Source organism: Populus nigra, chromosome 7, assembly GCF_951802175.1.
Source record: "Populus nigra chromosome 7, ddPopNigr1.1, whole genome shotgun sequence".
NCBI lineage: Eukaryota > Viridiplantae > Streptophyta > Magnoliopsida > Malpighiales > Salicaceae > Populus > Populus nigra.
In genome coordinates this window covers 9107717-9130599 of record NC_084858.1, presented here as the reverse complement: position 1 = coordinate 9130599, position 22883 = coordinate 9107717, and the positions used below count along the sequence as shown (strand labels likewise).

Here is a 22883-nt window from a genome sequence, read left to right as displayed (position 1 = left end):
AACAATGGAGGGTTAAAACTTAGAGAGAGAAACAAGTATTGTTGAAGGAGGAAGAAAGTTTAAGGAAAAAAATTAAAAAGAAACTCACAAATTAAGCTAATAAAGGTAAATTGATGTTACATTATATTGTCTTGTTTTCTTTGTATTGTTGATGAGAAGATGAAAACCCTCAATTTACATGTCAAGAACTTATGTAAAAAATTTTAGGAAACGATTGTTTTTGTGAACTTTGGGTCTATTTGCATGGTAATGGCTAGAGTAATAACAAATGGAAGAGAAATTTTGGATGGAAACAATGGGTTTTGGACATGTGAGAAAGAAACTGAGGAGATGAAAACTTATTTTGATATTGCGCTGATGGTGGTTAAAAGTTAATATGAAAGCCTAGGATTCGGTACTAAGATAAAATTTTGTTAAGAGAAAATAGTTACATGTAAGGAAGTTAAGAAACTTGCTAAGCTTTATGGAAATTTATAGTTATTCAATGTGTATGTATAAGAAAATTGTAAAGGAACAAACCTTAAGCTAAATATAAATAATGTATGTTTTGTATTTGTATGAAATGATAGATTATGGAATTATAAATGAAAAGGATTTTACATATGAATGTGTAGGAAATCAAATAAATATTGTGGTTTGCTGGTGTGTGAAAATTAATAAGATAGAACAAATGAAACAAATAGAAGAATAGAACATGAAATATTTGCTTACCAAGGGTTGAATATAGATAAGAAGAAAAAAATGATTAAATTGTGTATGAATTAACTAATTGGACTTGTATGTTTTGTTAGTGTTGAAATAATTATGCTTGAAAATGGTAGCCAGGACAAATCATAAATGAGATAGAATGAACTTAAATACCTAGTTAACATATGTTGTTCTAAGTTTTGTAAGTTGATAAGAGAAATAAAAGAATATGTGGAATTAAATGTATAATGGAGAATTTTAGTGGTTATCAAAATGGATTTAAAAGAAATTGTAAAGTGTTGTGTTTTATGAAATATGTATAATTTTATGCTAAAATAACCAAAGTGAAAGTATGAAATTTAATGTGTTGAAATTTATAGGAACAATGGAGAATTTGAAATGTTTATAAATGACAAAAATTTTATTGACCAATTTATTTGACCAACCTGACAATAGCTTGCCAAGATAGGAACATAACTCGTCAAACAATGTGTAAGTGTTATCATTATTTAATTTTTTTATTGACTAATAAGAATATGTTGTATCATGTTTTTAACTAATGAAGATGGCTTCCTTAGGTGGCAATTTTTCTTCTATAATCAAAAAACTTATACATGTTAACAAGTTTCATGCAATTAGTTATTTTTATGGTGCTACCTAACTTCTCAAAGAAAGTGTTTTTGAGTTTTATAGGGAAGAAAACTTGGAAAGTTTAGAATATTTTCTTACACTAATGATTATTAGACCAATTCCTTTTTAAAAAGTTTTACAAACATGAAAGAGATTTGTTTTTAATTTTTATAGTCAATAGTCTCAATATTGACCTAAGATTTATAATAATAATATGATACATACATACATACACATATAGAGAAAGAAAGAGTATGTGTGTGAGTTTTATAGGTGAGAAATTTAGAAATGTAAAAAAAAAAAAATAGGGAAAGGAAGAGTAGCTCCATCTATCTTATATTTTAGGACTGGTGTCCAATCAATTCTTAAATATTAATTGCATCCAATTTATTCCTTAAAGTTTTTGTATTTCTCATTTATTTTTTGTTAGATATTTCCATCCGAACTAACAACATTATATGATGTGAGTTAAATTTTATATATTCAAAATACCTTTAATTTTAAACTTGTTAAAATAAGTTAATGTAATTATTTTTTTATCAAAATTCATCATGCGTGATATTTATATAAAAAAGTAATTATTACAACTTGATTGTTAATTTCATAATAAAAGTTTTAGTATTTTTAACAAGGTTTATTTTTTTGATTAATCAAGAAAATAACTAGTTAAAATTCAATTCTTAATTTTAATACTAACATTTTAATAAACACTTGACGTGAAAGTATAGTTTCTGAATGTAACAAACTTTGATATAATATTAAAATAAGTTTAAAATAAAAGGTATTTTGTTTTATAAAAAGTTAACTTCATCACATACAAGTCATATGTCATATGTCGTGATTTGGTTAGTTTTGAAAAGAGAAATCTAACAAAAAAATAGATTGGAGATATAGTAACCTTTTGATGTAATTGAATGCAATTCAAAGTTTAGAAATATATTGGTAGCAACCCTTTAAATATAAGAGCATATGGAGCCATTTTTCCTATAAACACATACAAAACTTAGTTCAACTTGCCTTTATATTTTAGAATGATAAATCCCTAAAAGTTTAATCGCTCTCGATATATCTTGATATTTCATGTCATTATCTAATTTATCTTTATTTTACAATGATAAAAATATCCTTTATTTGAGAAACTCAAACTTCTCTTAATTTATTTATTTTTAAATAATTTTTATGTGGTGTTAAAACTCATTTTTTTCTTATGATTATTTTTTGTAATAGATTAGATTGGGTTAGGTTAAATTGGATTTTAGTTTCTTATGTAAGAGTCCAAAAACTTACCCGACTTTTATTTTGGTGTACACATGACTTTTACATGTTTTTAAACATACTTAATATTGAAACAAAAAAAAACTTTTACATGCATTTTAATTGATTAAATATAAAAAATAAAAGTAAAAAAAATTAAATTAAATTATAAATAAAAGGCACGCCAATCGAACCAACTACACTTTTTATTAAAACAATGTTTAAGAGTGTAATAATGATTATTTTTTAAAGTGTTTTTTTACTAAAAAAAGTATCAAAATAATATTTTTTTATTTTTTAAAATTTATTTTTGATATATACACATTAAAAAAAATTAAAAAAACAAAAAAATTAATTTCATTTAATTTTTTTTTAACAACAAATTAAAAAAGCAGGCTGAAATCAAACATTCCTTAATCTGGTGTGGAATGTGCTTGGTCCACAGCCTGGTTCTCGGGCCAGGACATGGGCCGTATAAACTTCGAGGGGGAAAATAAAAGAGAAGAGGCAGCAGGAGCAGGAGCGGGAGCGGAAGAAAGAGAGGAGAGCAAACCAAAAGAAAAGAAAAGAAAAGAAAAGAAAAGGATGGGATCGTCAGCGGCCATTAGAGAATTGCAGCGAGATCTTGAAAACAAAGCGAATGATCTTAGCAAACTCCAAAAAGGCAATAAAATAAAATAAAATAAAATCCCTACGTCACCAATCTTGCTGTATTGATTCCAAAACCCTAGCTAACTTTGTTTATTACAGATATTGCGAAGAATCATCAAGTCAGGAAAAAGTACACTATCCAGCTTGGAGAGAACGAGCTTGTCCTCAAGGTAGGTCTAACTTTTTTTTTTTGGGAGGAGGGGGTTTATCTGATTTGGGTTTTTATTCATGTATAGGAGTTGGACTTGTTGAATGAAGGTGCAAATGTTTACAAATTAATTGGTCCCGTACTTGTGAAGCAAGACTTGGCTGAGGCTAATGCTAATGTGAGCAAAAGAATCGAATACATCTCTGCTGAATTGTATGTTTTTTTTCCCTTCTATATTCTTCGTTTTTTCGTGGGCTGTTCTTTCTTATTTACTGATAATTTAATTTTTTTTAATCACATCTGGATCGAGATTTGTGCCTATTGTGTTTTGTTTATTCTGTAACGAGTGCTCAATTACCATCAGTAAATGTGGTCGCTAGCCTGTACCGACATAACTCTTTGAGTTGTCATATGTTGGACCGATCCAGTGTTCTTTTCCTGTCATTTCTTGAATACGGAAATACCTATTCAACGGACAATGTCTATTTGCTGCTGTTTAAATTTTATGAGCTTTGCTTAGGCCTCTTGTAGAAGGGAGATTTGCGGAAACTAACAACAACAAGAAATAAAGTATAAAGATTTCCAACTTGCAGAAGATTTTGTTTTAAACCCCTTTTCTTTTGTATTGTTTTTGCTTGTACAATGGGTAAAACTGAATATTGGAAACAAATCTAATAAGGAACTTTTCACAATATAGGAAGCGACTTGATGGAACTCTTCAAGATTTGGAAGAGAAGCAAAACAGCAAGAAAGACGCGGTTTGTGGCTTTCCTTTCTTTTGCTTAATCCAGTTTATTATTGAAGTGCCTTGTCATATGCCTCTCCATATGGCACTTGTCGTTCATGCTCTCTTTGATATTTGTCACTGGTTATATAGTTAAAGTTCACATCTGTGGCAGCCAAATTTTTGAAATCTGATACCGGTTTATTTGTTAAAGTTAAAAACACGAGTCTTCTATTATTCTTGGTTTATTTTAGATGACTTGTTTTGGCTGCCTCGCTTTGCTGCTTTCTCTCTCTCTCTCCCTGTGTTCATCAACATTTTCTGCCCATGGCTTCTTTCTAATTTCTTGTAAGATGCTGTTGTGACTACATTTTTCCACTTCATGTCTTGATATCTCCTCTGACCAATCTCTTTCTCTCTCAGCAGTTAATGCACTTTCCAAGTTTGCAAAGCTTCTGCATCTAGTTTAGTCTCAGGCCAAAACTTTTACTTTAAAAGCTTTGGTTAATTTGGTGGTTCAATCTCTGTGTTGTTGATTGCCTGCTTCAATTTGTTCTTTGGTTGCTCTTTAAGGATGACCTTTTCTGTCTTGTAATGGTTGATTTTCTTGCTGTCTGCATCAAACTATCCAGCTTGGTGTGTGGCTTATTAGGTGTTTATTTGTGTTCTGTGCTGTCTCCAACTGGTTCTCATAGAAGTCTCTGCAGTTTATTTTAGATGCCTCCTTGCTGGTTTCTTGAACCTCTCCCTTTCTAGTCATAATTTTATCTAGAGGTGTTGTTTTTTGTGATTTAGGCCCGCTGCGCTTGTCATTCTCATCTTGGTGTATTCTGATTTTCTAGCTAGAGCTTTTGGATTTCTCCTGACAGCTACTATCTAGCTGTCAGGAGGATTGATTTACGCTGCTGTTTGTGCTATTTGTATTTAGATTTGATCATCATTGTAGTGTCATGTATATTGCCTTCTTTGTGGAGTTGTAATAAGCTTGTAGTTCTTGGTGCCTTGACAGCCATTTTCTTATGTCAACTTGCATTTTTCTTTGATCACTGATAAAAAAGGCCTTTGCTATTATTGTTTCTTTTCTGGTTGTTGGTTCTTGGGAGCTGACTTTGGGGGTTTGTGTGGACTTTCTTATGACATGGTGCTGCTATGCTTGTAACCTTTAAAGTTTTGGGTCCTCTGTTTCTTGAGGACCTTTTCTGCGCTCTTTTTTTGCTCTTAATTATGTCTTTTCTCCCAGCTTGCTCACCTAGAGCTTGCTTGGTGTTTTTATAATATGATTTGTCTTTTAGAAAAAAATGTTCATGTTATTCTTTTCATGTCCATTCATTTTCACTGTCATCATCAACAACCACCTTTACAAAAAATATTTGACGCATTGAAACCATGGTCCAGTTTCATCTCAGCATGCCTATCATCTCGCAGTTACTTTTTCAGTAATTGTACGAGGGGTGATGCCTGCATTTTGTTATTTGTTTTCCTGATTGTGGCTTGGGGGAATGTTGTTAAGTGGTGGTAAACATCAGTTGGTTAGGGTATATTAGCTTGCATGCATTTTCTTTAAAGAATTAAAATAATCAAATAGGATGTAGATTCATGGTTCAAGAGGATAGAGAAGTGGAGAGTGAAAGATAGAATCTCAGTCCTGGTTTATAAACTTCCTTTGTGCTGTCATGTAGACTTCACCATTGTATATTGCACCATGACTTTTGGTTTCAAAATTAGAGCGTTATCCATTGCAGATCATATATATCAATGACCATTTACGTTTTTGATGATTTTGATGTCTTGCAGATCTTCAAGTTACAACAGAGGATCCAATCATTCCAGGCTGGCAAAGCCAAGGCATAGATATGCCATCTTAGGTGTGTTCACTTTGTCAGTTGTGACATTTTTTTAGAGGATTTAATGTGTATACTTTCGTGCTAGAGGTCTTTCACAACGTTTCACTACTCTCTCTAATCACTATGATATGTTCCAAGTTTGTGTGCCAGAAATATTGTTTTCTTTATAAAACTACTTATCATTTCTTGAAAGCTACAACACCTTAGGTTGTGTTTCGTTTTTAGATTGAAGGGGGTCAAATTTTAACCCCCTTTAATCTTGTTTGCTAATTCTTTAGGAAAGGGAATAGTCAAAGAGGGTTAACATGGAATGGGGTCAAAAAATTGGAAGGAATTGTTTAGAGGTAAGATTCAAGGATGGAGTGTTAAAGAATGTTTGATAGGAGTTTGTAAAATTATGGGTATTACTGGATCCCATTATATATAAAATTAAAAAAATTAAGTAATACAAATTGAAAAATAAAAACGAAATGACAGTTCAAAAATTTTAACCCTTGAAAATGGTCGAAAAGTAGTTAAGTTCGTACATCTTGTTTTTCAAATTCAACTACAACTTTCATTTTTCATGTTTCTTACATGCCCAACAACAAATAAATCCCATCATTATGCATTATTTATTTATTTCTAATTTCAATATTAATTTAAAAATTATTGGATCCCACAATTGCAAGTAATTTTATACACCTTCCAACCGTTCTATTTTTCTAAAAAGTGGAATAATGAACCTGAATTCCATCTCTATTTAAATCTGGGCCTGTGCTGGAAATTCCGGCCTAAAGATCGATTAGTGGCTGGTGGTACATAAATATTCAAATATAAACTGCTGGAGTTTCTCTTCTCCTTTTGCCTTTCTTCTTCTGTACCAAGCTAGGTTATCCTTGCTCATCACACATTTCTATGCATTTTATTCAGTCACCAAGCCCCACACTTTTCTATGTAGAGTTTTCGGCACTGCAATAACCTCCAAGCATTTTTCTGTTATCGGGATTGAACAACACATTCTAGACATCACATTTTCTATGGAAAGTATCACCACATTTCTACACCAATGATTGTGCAATCACCATCTTCTTTACCTTGCAGCATTACTCTTTAGAGATAAGTAGATGTGATCAAGGTTTATAAATATTTGGTCATAAGATAAGAAAGCTAAGTTATTTTCAATCATTTAAGGGCAATTAACCCAACAATTCTAAAAATAATCATCAAGCACTTAACAATTACAAGAACCATAAATAATTATAAAATAAGTCATATAAGTTCATAGGCATTGATGCACAACATCTAGATACACACTTCCTATAATTTCATTATATTTTTTTTATTGTACATTATTTTATTCTCATACAAATATTCACTTAAACATTAGAGTTGTTTTGTGGAAACCATTAAGGAAAGAGACAATTCTATGTTCAAGACTAGTTTGGTGCCAAGGATGTAGCCATGAAAAACCCAATTTATATATGAAGTTTTTCATGACTTCATCAATGATGCTATTTATGAGAATTAAACAAAAAACTAGTTCATTCTTATCTTATCTGCCACCATTTTTTTTCCATGATTAGCGTAACTTCAAGACATGAGAGAATAACTAATCTCTTTATTATAGGAACTTATACACCTCTAGATATCCACCAACTCTCTTTATCACTTGTAAGTAATCAATAATGTTATTTTAGTATATATAGGAATAGCTTAGCACTTTTCCATTCCATCAACAAAAAAATATAACGCACAACTCCATTACATGCATTAGGTGCACAAAAACAACTCTAGTTTTCTAAAGGAACATGATAAAATGACGATACTCCACTATGAAAAGCATTTCTCAATAAGACCTAGCCACTAGTGCGGCTATTGCCATTAATCTTCTTCTGAATCTCGCTTGCTTGCTCCTCGTCGAAAAAGACTCATATACAAGATGAGAACATTAATTGCACGAGCTATTTAGGATGGATATCACGATGAACAAGTGAGAGACTCTACTATGTCATCTAGTGTTACACACTCATCTCTTCAAATATGATGTCTTTGTCAAAGCTAACTTAGATAACTATGACAATCTTACAGATCCAAGAGAGCAAATACAAAATGTCAAAAGCATCTTAGAGCTTATAACATAAAAGAGTGATGCTATATGCAAATTTCCCCCCAATAACATTCCATGGGTTTGCTTGGTGTGATATCACATCCTTCAGCCCAACTTCATCCATATCTTTCATAATCTTTATGTTAAGCTCATTTTTCATTTTAGCATTAACATACTAGCTAAAATAAGTACAATTGAGCTCCTTTTCATTATCCAACGAGGGGATAAAAGCACCATAGCATATATCTAGAGATTAAATGAGGAAATATTAAACATGAAAAACCTTCTCGAACTTATTGCCATTGAAATCACTTAGTGAAGTCTACAACTACTTTTTTTTAAGAACATCTGTATGCTCCCATTGAAAAAACTCTTCTTAACGTGAAACAGGCATTGAAGAACCATATTCAAGTAAGAAGAAACAAGTGTGATTAGATCAGGACACCCTTGTTTCTAAAGAGCATAATCTCTCTAATGCCATTAGTCTTATACTAAGGTATTCTATAGTACTAAATGGTCTATTTGTGATCATTTAACATCTCCTAAGCTCTTGACTACACCTTTCACCACTATATGTACTGAAATGTTGGCTACCATTTAAAGAAATGATTTTGTGTGATACCCAACTCTTGTGAAGAGTGGTACAAATACAAGAAATCCTAACAGGTTGTAACTTTTACCATGATCATGATTATGACATTAAAGAATGTCATGTCTTGAAAAAAAAGATAGAGAGACTAATCTCTAGGAAATACCTCCAACAATTTATAAAAAGGGAGATTCAACCTAAAAAATTAGAGAAAAGTCTGTATGATGTACTATCTAAGAAAAGGGTATATTCGTTTTCTAATTTTTAGGTGGAATCTCTCTTTATATATATATATATATATATATATATATATATATATATATATATATATATATATATATATATATATATAGAATCGTACCAATTAAAAATCTTGCATTGATGTAAATTGTATTTTTTTGAAAAGATGTAAACAAAGTATTGCCACGCTCAAAACTCAAATGTGAAGAGGGTTCGAGTAATTCCCCGGGATAAATTGAAGAGAATGGTGGATGTAAGGACGGACGTTTGACAAATAAAGGGGGACCCAATTGTCCATTTTCAAATCACATACTCAAATATGACTCAATTTCCAAATTACATGAGTCTAGAATGACGATAAACGCTGGATTAAGATATGGATGTGACGCTCAATTTCAATCGTGAAAATAGTGACTCTCTTGAATCTTCATCTAAAGTTGTTAACTTGGCCTCCGGATATCTGCTGGCATTCACCAATCAGCGGGATTAGTTCTCCACAAAGATCATTTCATCAAAATATCTTCTTTCAATTAGCTGTGCGTGATTCAATGAAAGCTAAACTTGTTCATTGCCGGGCATTTAGTTGCCTTATCACGACCTCCATTAATGCAAAACATCATCTCATACAAGTTCTATCAAAAGTTCCGTTCAGAATTTGCTTACTGTAATTCTCTTATTTGTCTTTTATAAATCAAAATATCAAACTATCAATTGTTTAAGTTAGTTAAGGGCTGTTGGTATCCTTTTTGTATTTTTATTTTTATTTTAAAAAATATTTAAAAACTTGTTTGTTTTTGTATTTTTTTAATATAAAATTAACAAGAATTTCTAAAACAACAAAAAATGGTTTTTTTCTTCTTCTTTTTCACCATATACCATGGGAGTCATGTTGGCTTCAAGAGTTAAAAAATGGACGTGGATCATATCGAGAGTTTGGGTTGATATGTGGTGTCTGAGACTTTCAAGGTTCGGCTAGGATGTGGTTCACAACACGTAGGATACCACCTAAAACCAACTCTTGAGTGAGAGAGAGTTGATTTGAACCTAGTTCATGGCGCTCAAGAATCAGTCTAGGACTAGTCCAAGAATGCTTGGGTTCAAACATCCTAAAGGTAGATTTTAGTAATTATATGACGTGTAAACATACTACTTGGTCTAAAAAAGGTGTCAAATGCTTGATGAGATGATTAGTAGACAATAATTTCCTAGCCGTAAGGAAAAGGAAGCTAAAATGCTTACCATTAGGGCTATAATGAATGATGAGATCATGGGCGATAATTCTAAAGTTAAAGAAAAGAAGTTTTCAAAGGCTAATGATTAGAAAGTTGCTATAAAATCGGTAAAGAAGCAATAAAGAGGGAACATCTTCCATACTAGATGTCACATTAGTAACAAGGTGTGTAATGTTATTATTTATAGTGGAAGTTGTGCTAACGTTGCTAATACTATACTTCTTAAGAAATTGAATCTAAACACTGATAACCATGATAGACCTTAAAAGCTTTGATGGTTAAATAAATACGGTGAAGTTATTGTGATTAAATTGGTTTTGATTTTTTTTTTATTGAAAAGTATAAGGATGAGGTTTTGCGTGATGTGGTTCCTATGCATGCTAGTCATTTACTGTTGCCAAACATGATGGATTTAAAAATAGGTATTCTCTTGAGAAAGATGGAAGTGCATACACATTTGTATCATTGTCACCTAGATAGGCATGCTTATCTGAAATTATTATCGGCCACTATTTTCATATAATATTGTTAGAGGAAAAAATTGGCAAAAAGAGAACTTTGAAGGCTTAAATAAGAACATTTAAAGCTGAAAAGAGAAAGTAAAGCCAAGGAGATAAATAAATCATGTGAGGTCATGAGTTTAAAGAGTGAAAATAAAGTGAGCCTTAATGAAAGAATAAGAGAGGAGAGAAAAGACTTAGACTCAACTAAGGGAGAAAAAAAGCTTTGGGTTTGGGTTTGGGTGCATAGGCATAAAAAGAGGTTTTCTAGACATGAGAAATCAAAGTTGATACTTAGAGGAGATGGTTCATTCACATTCCTTGAAGGGGTCAATGCCTACAAAGTAGATCACAAGGTGAGTACAATGTTGGTGATCTTTCTTTATTTAATGTTGGTGATGATTTAAGGTCAAATCATTTTGAAGAGATATGGGATGATGTGATCCTAGCTACCACATCAAATTACAAAATTTGAAGTTGGAGAACCATTAGTAAATTACGAAGATAGAGAACCATTCGTTTGAAGTTGGACTTCAAATCTGCAATCAAATTATAAATTTGACCTTGGGCTTGTTTTAATTATTTGGGCTTTTATTTATTTATCTTTTATTTTATTATAGGGACTCCAACATTTAAGGGTTATTTAGGTTAGGTTTTATTTATTATTTTACTTATTTTGAGCTTTTATTGTGTTAAGGCTTATTTATCAAGTAGTGAAGGAGAATATACTAAGTCTAGGAATTGATACAAGTTTGAGAAGTTCACAAATGACTAAAGAAATGGGTTTTGCTTGTATAGTTAGTAAACATTAGCAATTATAATGATGCAAATGCTTATTATGATTTTTATGGTTCTGTTTGTGTGTTTCAAGTATTTTCCTATTGAAGGACTCCGTACCTTTTAAATGTCATTAAGCTATCTAACCTTCCATTGGAGAGAGATTATTGTATTTCAAATGAATACTTTTAGAACAATTTATATATGTAATCAAGAAAAGTATGAAAACCTTATTAATGTGTAAAGATAAATTGTGTATAGAGACTGCACCGATGTTATGTAAAAAAACATTACCTGTTTTCTTAAGTTCAAGGCTCAAAGTTCCTTTATGAATGTTGTAAATTACGGGGTGTTACACTATAAATATAAAAAATAAATATATAGTTTGGTTAATTGTTTGATAAGTTGTTAAGTTAATTTTTAGAACCAAAGAATGAGAATATAGTGGTAAAAGGCGTAGCAAGTCTCTTAGAGTGAAAAGCCTAATAAATTGTTTGAAACACGAGAAAAATGAATTTTATTGTGAGGTAAACATGTGAGGTTTGATGAGAAAAAAAAATTAATTTTTTTTATTAGCTACTAACCTTTATTTCGAGTATAAACACTATCTTCAAAAAGTGTTGAATAAATAAACATGAAAATTATGAAGGAAAGGCATGATAGAATGGAAGCTATGATGGAACTATTAATGAGTAAGTTTGATGAGATGATTAGTCATAAGAAAAAGAAAGTTAAAATGCCTATCATTAGGGCTATAGTGAATGATGAGATTGTGGGTAATAATTCTAAAGTGAAAGAAAATAAGTTTTCAAAGGCTAATGATTAGAAAGTTGCTATAAAATTGGTAAATGAGCAATAAAGAGAGAACATTTTCCATACTAGACGTTACATTAGTAAAAAGGTGTGTAATATTATTATTTATAGTGGAAGTTGTTCTAATGTTGATAGTACTATACTTGTTAAGAAATTGAATCTAAACACTGTTAAACATGATAGACCTCAAAAGCTTCGATGATTAAATGAATATGGTGAAATTATGGTGATCAAACAAGTTTTGATTTTCTTTTTTGATTGGAAAGTATAAGGATAAGGTTTTACGTGATGTGGTTCCTATGCATGCTAGTCATTTATTATTGGGGAGACCTTGATAATTTGATATGAAGGCGAAGCATGATGAATTTACAAATAGGTATTCTCTTGAGAAGGATGGAAGGGCATACTCATACATATCATTGTCACCTAGACAATTTTATGAAGACCAATTAAAATTGGAAAACAAAAGTGGTTAGTAAGGGGTGCTTATCTGAAATTATTATCCGCTACTATTTCTATACAATATTGTTGGAGGCAAAAGTAGGCAAAAAAGAGCTTCGAAGGCTTAAATAAAACCAATAGAAAGGCACATGTGATGAAAGCATTGTTTAATAAGGTACAACAACATGTTGAGATAAAGAATGAGAAGTATGGACTCCAAGAAAACAAAGGACAAAAAAGAGTTGTCATTGAACTAGGAGATTGACTTTGGGTACATAGGTACAAAGAGAGTTTTACTAGAAATAGAAAATCAAAGTTGATGCTTAGAGAAGATGGTTCATTCACATTCATTTAAAGGGGTCAATGTCTATAAAGTGGATCTACAAGGTGAGTATAATGTTAGTGCTATATTCAAAGTTTATAATCTTTCTTTATTTGATGTAGGTGATGATTCAATGTCAAATTATTTTGAGGAGAGGGGGGATGATGTGATCGTGGCTATGACATGAAACAATCCACTAATAGTTTCTATTAGGTCTATTCTAAGGTCTAAAACAAAATGGATCCACGAGGAGTTCAATGGGTTAAGTTAAAAGGCTTGGGTTAAGAAGATTCAAATCTACCAGTTCTAACATCTCATTGATTGTTTTTGCTATAACTGGAGTTGTAAAATGAATCTTTTATATGATTCTAGTTGCATTGGAAAGTAGACATCCATACCTTTCTAGTGACATATGGTAAAACCTTATAATTAATCAAGAAAAGGGAGAACCACTCGTTTGAAGTTGAGCTTCAATTCTGCCAACAAATTATTAAATTTGACTTTGAGCTTGTTTTAATTAATCGGGCTATTATTTATTTGTTGTTTAGTTTATTGTAGGTACTATAGCATTTAAGGGTTATTTGGGTTACATTTTATTTTATTATTTTAGTTATTTTTGGCTTTTAATGTGTTAAGGTCTATTTATCAAGTTTGGGTCCATTATGTCAGATTAAGGTTAGCTTTCTACTATATAAACCAGTTGTCAATATTATTTTGGAATTGATGGATTTTTACCTAAGGTTGCCAATATTGTGTGCCTTTTTCTCTTATGTGGTTGAATGATTTTCATACTAAGTTTTTTATTGAACTTGCAAACTCTTTGAAGGATTGATCAGCTTCATTGTGTTATATACTTCGCGTTTGTGTCTTGTTATAGGCATAAGGTGGAGATGATTAATTCCATATAACTTTGGTATTTCAAAGTAAGGTTCTTGTTAGGTCAAGTTGTAAACTTTCATCAAAACCTTAAATTATGAGACAATTTCACATCAGTTTGGTATCAGAGCTCGATTAATTTTAGGTTATATCCTTTTAATTTTCATCATTACAAATAATTCTAGGGTTTTTTTTAGATCTTGTTATATCTAGGGTTTGTGTTCTTGGTTTTCTTGGTTTCTTATTCTCTAGGATTTCTGCTATTACAACATAAAAAAGATTACATCTTTGTGGTATTTTGGGGGAATTTTGATTAAAAACATAGAAGAACAAGGAAGTAGAGAATTGATTCTTGATAGGAAAATAAAAAAAAAATCTTGAAGTTACATAAATAAAAACAACTGCATACAAACAAGAAATTATATTCATTTTTGTACTTGAGAAATTCAGCACTCATTTTTTTTAAAGAATCAAAATCACATATCTTGAAAGGATTCTTAGAGAAGCAATTTAGAAATTTTTGATCTTGCATGAACTAGGGTTTAGCCAAAACTTATCTTAGAAATTCTTAGTGATCTTTATTGATTTCTTTCAAATTTAGGTAGAATAGAATTTTCTTGTATTTATTTTCTTAAATTTCATAGTTTTTGTTATTTCTTAATAATAATAATTCTTGTTTTTATTTCGTGTCTTCGTTTTCGTCATTATATTCGCACAAATTTACATTTCTGCTCATAAGTTTGTCCTCAAGTTTTAAAGTTTGAATAATTCTTGATTCTTGAGTCTATATGTAAACCCTCACATAAACATAGGATCGAAGTAATGGGATCTCAATAAGTAATGGAGACTCGGTATGAAAAGAAATGAATAAATAGTGGAAATAATAATAATTATGACATGCAAGGGAGAGAATGATCTCCATGAATAAATTTAAAGGTAGTGTTGAAGTTGAAATGAGGGTTATGTATTTTGGGTTAAAATTCATAACGTTGGCAAAACCAATGACAAGTTTCAATGGATAAAAGAATACGAAAAATGAGAAAATATGTAAACCCCGACCAAAAAACTTATTTTGACAAATTAGTGATAAATGAGGTAATATTGAATTTAATGAGTGTAGATTAAGGGAAAATTTTATGATGATCTAAGTAAATAAAATAATGCAAGAAATTTAGATTTTGGCGTAAAGGATACCGGCTGTCAAGTTTTACGATATTGATTATATCTCTCAATTTGAATGTTGGATTGGATTAAATTTTTTTAAGGAATCTCCAGACTTAGTTTTTTATCCTAGGCTGAAATTTAATGTCAATGGAAGTTTGAGAAGGTTTTGCAAGAGTACTATTGACAGTTGAGTAAATTAAAAAAGATGACACATAGGCCATTAATAAAGGTATTTTGGTAATTTTATTAAGAACATATTCTCTTCTCTTCCGTTAAAGATAGCCTACGACTAGTGCAAAGGGAAAACAAGAGGGAGAGTAACTTTTGTCCCATTTTATTCGTCTTCTCTCAATTTCTTCAAAGCTAACTTGACACGATCAAAGAGTTGATGTCTTATACCAAGTGCAAGAGTGTCAAAGTAATAAATAAACCGGCAAGATCGGGGTCGAACCCACAGGGAGGTGAACTATATAAATTATAAATAATAATAATGATGATGATGATGATGATGATGAGGACTTTGAGATGTAAGATAAATGTGAAGATTAAACAATGATAAAAATAAATGTCAAGGTTAGAGGATCCACTAATAATATTAGAGATAAATAAAGTATAAACTCTTTATAAATTATCAACATGATTATATTGATCATCTTATTTATGTAACACCTTACTTATAAATTTTATCAGGTATTCATGATGTTAACTTATATTGACAACAAATCAAGTTCCTCTCATAATAACGATGTTGGCAGAAGACTATGAAGGATCAAGTATTTGATGTACCAAGTGTTATACAACACAAATCTAGATTAACCATTTAACAAGCAAGGTATTAAGAATTAATAAGATAAAAATGATAAGATATGTTAATAGCAAACTTTCTTGGATATAAACATTAAAGTCCATGTTGAGTTTATATTATACTTATCCTAACACCATTAGTGAAACCTTTTCACCTTGACATAATTAACTTAGCTTGACATTATGAAGAAGAAAAACATTAATAAACAATATAAGAACATAAACATGATATAAGTTAACTAAGTATAGTAAAGGAAATGAAAAGCATGAACAAGAGATTAATGAAAGCAAAACTTAAGCATTACAAAAATATAAAGAGAGAGCAAGAACATGATCTTGATATGAAGAACTAAGACTACTAAATGAATGGCAAATGCCTCCTTTTATAGGCTAAAATTCAGAACTATTCATTTGGTAATTGATTATTGATGTAGTGGCCAACTATTGATTTAGTAGACTTGGTGGACAGCAGCACTCAAACATTTTGGCTGGATGAATTGACATTGATGCAATCCGAATTTGGCAAAGTGTTCCGCATGAAAGTTGTTGGAAATCATCTTATCTTTTCACTCATAAACTTTCAGAGCATTTGGATCACTAGAGCTTGAGATATGGCTAAAATATTGAGTAGTGCTGCTGGTGGACGTGGTGGATAGCCCTCAAGCTCTTGTCTGGATGAAATGTCATTGTTACCATTAGAATGTGAGTAGGTCTTCTTCATGAAAGATGTTGGAAATTGTCTTTTCCTTCCACCCACCAAATTGCATGTCATTTTGCCTTCTAGAACTCCAATTATGGGTAAAAGTCTGAGCAGTGTTTGGGTTGGATTGCAGGATAGATTCTGACTTCTCTTTTGTGGACAAACTTTGGGTTTGAAAACGGCACATTTGGGTCTTCCACTATTCATGAACATTGTAGGCCTATTTATTATCTTTCTATCCATATAAATTAAACTGAAATCCAAGATCTGCAGCTCCAGATATGACCCAATAACTGAACAGTGTTCTAATTTGAATTGAATTGGTATCTCCTTTCTAAGCTTCATCTTTTCTTTGTCCTTTCACTTTCAATAGTTAATCACATCAATCAATTCTTTGAATTGTGAGATATTCCTGCATTTAAAATGAGCATTTACCATAAATTAAAGCTATCTTATATTATCAAACTTGTTATTATAAAACATGCTCTAGTTAAGGAGTTATTGATACTTCAAGTGCAAAATGATGATATAAAACCTTGATAAAAATACACTTTTAAGTATTAACCACTAAACTAAAGGGAAGTGTTCTTGGAAGGATTATATCTAAGAAAACAAATTAAGTGACTAAACTTAGAGAGTTAGAGAGCTTGAAAGCTTGAGAAGAATAAAGAGAAGAAGCTAGAAATTAGAAGAGGAGGACATAATTTTTTTAGATTTTTCTAAAACTCACTTAAATGAGTTAAAATAGAAATAGTGAGGAACATACCCTCAAGTAAATTTGTTTCTCTTTCTTGTTCTTGAACCAGGGGAAAAAAACCTCTAAGTTTAAGATTATAAGGTTCATGTAAAAACTTGTTTTGGGGGAATGATTGTTCTTGTGAATTTTAGGGTTATTTGCATGATAACAACTTTAATAACAACAAATAGAAGGAATAAATTGATTGGAAACTTTGGGTTTTGGGATGCTAATAGGGTAGGAACTTCGACAACCATATCTTGGTCGTCCACCACTGGATTAAGATGTTTTTGGACATGTTATTATTCTCAACGTTATTTACATTCTTACTAGAGGGATTGTCAATATCAGACTCCATTTGAGAGATATCGCTAGAGGAATATGTATGGAAAAGCACCCTCTAGAAAAGTCTCAGTCGTGGCCATTTTCTCATTCTTTCACCATTGGATTGATCTAGATCTTGAATAAGTTGTTCATCCAAATGTTTGATAAATTCTAAATAGTTAATATTGAAAAAAAACACCGATAAGAAATTGTTATTTTCGAACAGTAGGTCTTCAATTTCATGATAGTTCAGTATTGTTCCAGTATAAGGAGATATAACCATTGAATTTATCTCAATTTTGGATATGTTATGCTAATGATGATGATGTATAACTACACCATTTGGAGATATTGAATTTTGAGTTTACAAAATAATGTTTTAAGTTTAGTTTGAGAAATATTGAATGAGAATTTGATGTTTAGCATATAAAGCATGTTTTGGGCCTAAAGATAATTGTAATGGGTTTAATGATGATGGATGTGTTTGAGAATTGTTTGTATTATGTTTGTTTCATGTTTGATGTGTTGATAAGTTATGTGTAACGACTTGAAATTTCAATGTAACTTTCATATTTCTAATCATCATGTCTGAGTGTAATGGAGTAATTGTTTTTTGTGCAATCTGTCTAATAATACATCCCATTATTGATTCTTTGGTTTACCAAATTTACAACAGAGTTTCTCCTATAACTTAGACATTTTCTCGGATCTATTCTTATCCTCCTAGGTAACACAATATCAAATAACTCTATTACATACACGTATTAGCCTTCGGCCACCCATCAATTCAATTGTTTCTCCATTTGATTCTTTCACATCGCTTCTCACAATTCATCTTATATTCTTTTCTTTTTTCATTTACTTAAAACATATGTATAATCAATACACACACACACACACACATACCAAAAGAGATTCAACAACCAAATGCTAGAATACAATCATACCATTTAGTTTAATTCAAGGTGAAGTTATTAACATAATTTTAAATATTCATAATATATAAAAATAAATACCTAACAAAATTATAAACAGTGAAACGACACAATCAGTGCTGACCCGCATCGTGACACAGACCTGTAACATATATAGCATTATAAGAGTTATTAGTCATCAGAAAGACTTATGCTCATGATTTTTTTTATAAGGGAAATGAATTATTATTTCTATTAACACTTTTAACAATCTTGCTCAAAACATTCAACTCAAGTTCAATAATACCTCAACTTATATGACAGTACTCGTGCTCATCATTGCAACTAAAATAACATTACAAATTTAACATCTAGCCATAACATACATGTATGTGGTTTTTCATAAGGAATGAGAACAATATGCTTATCCAGAATTCTTTTAGCATCAATTACATCATATACATATTGAAGTACACATTAGCTACTATGATGTCTAAGTTTATATTTGTCACTTTCGACGTTGCCTTTACTACGAATTACGTAATACATTCAAATTTAAGGTTGCTGATTATATGTCACCACGTAGCAACTTATTTTCTTAATTTTTGATTCCCCAATCAATAATTAATATTTCATTTTCCTAGTTACCGATTTCCTTGGGAATCCTTGAAGTAACCACATGTATTAATTTTATGTGTACTCGTCACCATCACTACTTAACATAATTTGTTTGTAACATTACCATATTTTTTTATTTTCTAGGTATCACAATCGTTTGTTACATTATCACTTCATTAACATTTACTTTGACTTAGAAGTATATCAAATGGTATTATGTCTTAAGTCGCCAATCAACCCCCCTGTTATATGTGTGTGTGTGTATATATATATATATATATATATATATATATATATATATATATATTTGTAAACATTAGTTAATGGTCTTACACAATGGTTTCCATTATATATTCGAGGATAATTTCAATGGTTTTCATTATTTGGTAACAACAACACCATGGTTTCTACTCATTGGAAACAATAAAACAATGGTCTCTATTCAAAACAAAGACAACCACATGAATTCCCTTTTTATTAGGGACAACTAGGAAGTAACTTTTGTTGCCCATGATTTAATTTAAAGGATTTGTCAACTTAAATAAAAACATAGGGAAAAGAGAATTTACATTATCATCTTATAATTAACCAAATCATACTTTGCTTCCTTGGTCATCATTCTTTTAGGCAAATAAACATCAAAAGTTGTTAAATTCATAGATATTGGTAAATAATCGTCAACTATCAATTTATATCTTGTCCTTAGTCACTGATACTATGGTCATTAAGTATTGTTCCTTTCTTATCCTTAGTCGCCGACACTATGGCCCCTAAGTATCATTCCTATCTCATCTTTAGTCGCCAATATTATATCCACTAAGTATATTCCTGTCATCCCCTCATAGATACCAATAATTTTGGCAAACCTATTTCATTGCCAACAAATTCGGTTATTGATATCTTCCTACAGAGCTATCTTTAGTATTTACTCCACATCTTCATACAACCTTATACCACATTATTTTATTTGAGCTATATTCAACAAACAACTGATAAAATGTATTATGGTATAGGAATCCTTGTATATATAGGATTTTTCCATTCATAACTATTCATTCCTAACTATGAACAATTTTGTATATGGTTCTTTAAACATTAATTTCAATTATGAATAACACATCATACTTTTTATTTCATCATATTAGTAAATGCTTTCAAATAAGATGGTTCACAACATTCATTGCTGGTAATCCTAGTAGAGACCCTATTAACTGGAGTTAATCCTATCCTTTACTCCCGACTATCCAACATGGATATAATTAGCCAAAGTTAATCTTCAATGCTTATTCTCAGCTACCCAACATGGATGCCATTAGTCAAAGCTAATCTTATTATTCATTCTCGGCTACCCAACATGGATACCATTAGCCGAAGCTAATCTCATCATTCATTTATGGCTTTCCAACATGGATACCATTAGCCAAAGCTAATCTCATCATTCATTTCTGGCTATCCAACATGGATACCATTTGCCAAAGCTAATCTCATCAATGAATCCTAGTTATCCAATATGGATACCATTAGCCAAAGCTAATCACATTATTTAATCCCAATTATCCAATATGGATACAATTAGCCGAAGCTAATCACATCATTATTCATTATGTTTTATGAGTAATTTTATTCGATTGAAATCGGGTAGCAACATTATGTATAAATACTTCAAGGATTTAATAATAATTAGTTAAAGGCGGAAACCACTTACCTGCTCCTTCCGTAGTGTGTCCTTGCCCTGTCTAAGATCTGATCCCGGTCATGCCTCCTGATACATAAAATGACCATTACTCAATATATTTTTATTTAGGTAATGTCAAAGACCATTTCCACACCTATACCAGAACACACATACATTCATTCAAACGTCTCCCATGTTTGTATAATTGTACAATGATAATATTGTAATAAGATATTCATCTCTAATTTTAATAAAGATCATCTACAAAAATTATATCATTATGAGACTAAAATTGTCAACAAAATTGAGTCATTTTAACATTGAAAATCGTTAGCGAAAGCTAAGTCATTCTGACATTAAAAATCATCAACAAAAACTAAGTCATCCTAATATTGAAAATCATCAACGAAAAACTAAGTAATTCTGACACTGAAAATCATCAACAAAAAAACTAATTCATTTTGACATTGAAAATCATCAACAAAACTAAGTCATTGTAATATTTCTTTTTCCTAAATTCACTCATAAGGTCAATACCAAGTTTTCCTCCTAAAGACCATACTCGAACCTAATTTTGGACATAAACCACAACCAAATTCACTTCCAAAGTTTATGAAGCAAGGGAAACATGTAATGTTTCTATTCAATGACAAGATCGCACATTCATCAAACATTGTTAAAGAGGAACCATCATTCATTACTATCTTCATGAGGGTCTTTCTTGGCTATCCTCTCTTAAGGTGGCCGAAGCCTATGTCATTCCCCTAACAAGCATATTTTTGTGTTCTTCATGTGACAACATCAAAATTCTCATTCATTATCACGTGACATAAGGTGTTCTATGCATTCCAATTACAAAATACAACTAAATATGTTCAAGGATCATATTCTTTTCCATAACCTCATCTAGTTCATCACAATGTTGTCAAGTAGTACACAATCAAGTTCAACATGTATATTCTTAAGGATTCTCTCATCTAAATTTCTATTAGCCAAAACATGGGTATTAACATTATATGTTCATTTCATCAATTTTTTACTACATCATTCCAAGTGTTAGAACCTTTAATCAACAACAAATTCTGAGTAAATATTAGAGCTTGATTATTCCTAACTGGTTTAGTCCACCCAACCCCAAACACTGTTTGGTGTTTTAATCGTAAATAAAGTTTCAGAACTCTTGTTTGAGCATGGTTTGTATTTATGGAAAGTTAATACATAGGGCTATAACTTTCATGAAGGACACAACACCCAGGTTTGCCATCTACATGTCTAAACTCACTCATTATAGTAGCACAAGAAATTTATCCAGTACTGTATCAGTCTAGACCCTTACTCAGTGTTTTTCTCATTTCTGGCATTATGCAACTCCAAATACATTGAGACTAGTTCCATTTGAAAGATAACATCCATACCTACAACATTTATATAGACACCAGCTCCAAATGATATCATTTTAAGGCTCAAAATTAACAATTATAGTAGCACCTAAAATCTGTCTAGTATTATGTTAGTCTGGACCTTTACTCAGTGTTGTTCTCATATCTGGAGTTATACATCTCTAAAAAGGTCGAGACTAGTTTCATTTGAAAGATAGAATCCATACCTATAACATTTATAAGACACCAACGCAAAACAACATCATTTTAAGGCTCAAAATTAACAATTACAGTAGCACTCCAAATCTGTCTAGTACTATGTCTGTCTGGATCTTTACTCAATGTGTTTCTCATATCTGGAGTTATATAACTCCAAATAAGTCAAGACTAGTTTCATGTAAAAGATAACATCCATACCTATAATGTTTATAACACACTAACTCCAAATTACATTGTTTTCAAGTTGTAATTTCAACAAGAAGTTGGCTAATAAGACTGTCAGAATTTTACTTACATAAGAGATAAATCTGACAAGCACAGTAAGTGTTTTCATGCATCACAATATCTATTTTCATTACTTCATGTTCAAAAAGACTCCTTGTACTTACATATTTTCAAGAACCCTAGAATCATAACATTGAGGGTTTTTCTAGTATCCTTTACTAACTATGAAATCAAGGAGGCAAACTAAAGAAAAACACTTTTATCAACAATTCCGTGTTCAAATTGAAGAGTTCTTACCAATATCTTCT

General features: G+C 30.9%; 1 protein-coding gene across 1 annotated transcript; it reads left to right on the top strand.

Moving 5' to 3' along the window:
* Positions 1–3002: 3002 nt before the first annotated feature.
* LOC133698713 (prefoldin subunit 6) lies at positions 3003–6091 on the top strand. Its single transcript, XM_062121742.1, has 5 exons — positions 3003–3235; positions 3322–3392; positions 3459–3583; positions 4068–4128; positions 5889–6091. The coding sequence occupies exons 1-5, from the start codon at positions 3037–3039 to the stop codon at positions 5943–5945; spliced, it is 513 nt and encodes a 170-aa protein (XP_061977726.1). The 5' UTR covers positions 3003–3036; the 3' UTR covers positions 5946–6091.
* The last annotated feature ends 16792 nt before the right edge of the window (positions 6092–22883 follow it).

What these genes read in the sequence shown, in the direction of transcription:
- LOC133698713 (XM_062121742.1), top strand. Translation starts at nt 3,037, where the DNA reads ATGGGCCGTATAAACTTCGAGGGGGAAAATAAAAGAGAAGAGGCAGCA. An exon ending in TCTTAGCAAACTCCAAAAAG is followed by an intron (nt 3,236 to 3,321) that starts GCAATAAAATAA and finishes TGTTTATTACAG; the next exon opens with ATATTGCGAAGAATCATCAA. An exon ending in AAAACAGCAAGAAAGACGCG is followed by an intron (nt 4,129 to 5,888) that starts GTTTGTGGCTTT and finishes GATGTCTTGCAG; the next exon opens with ATCTTCAAGTTACAACAGAG.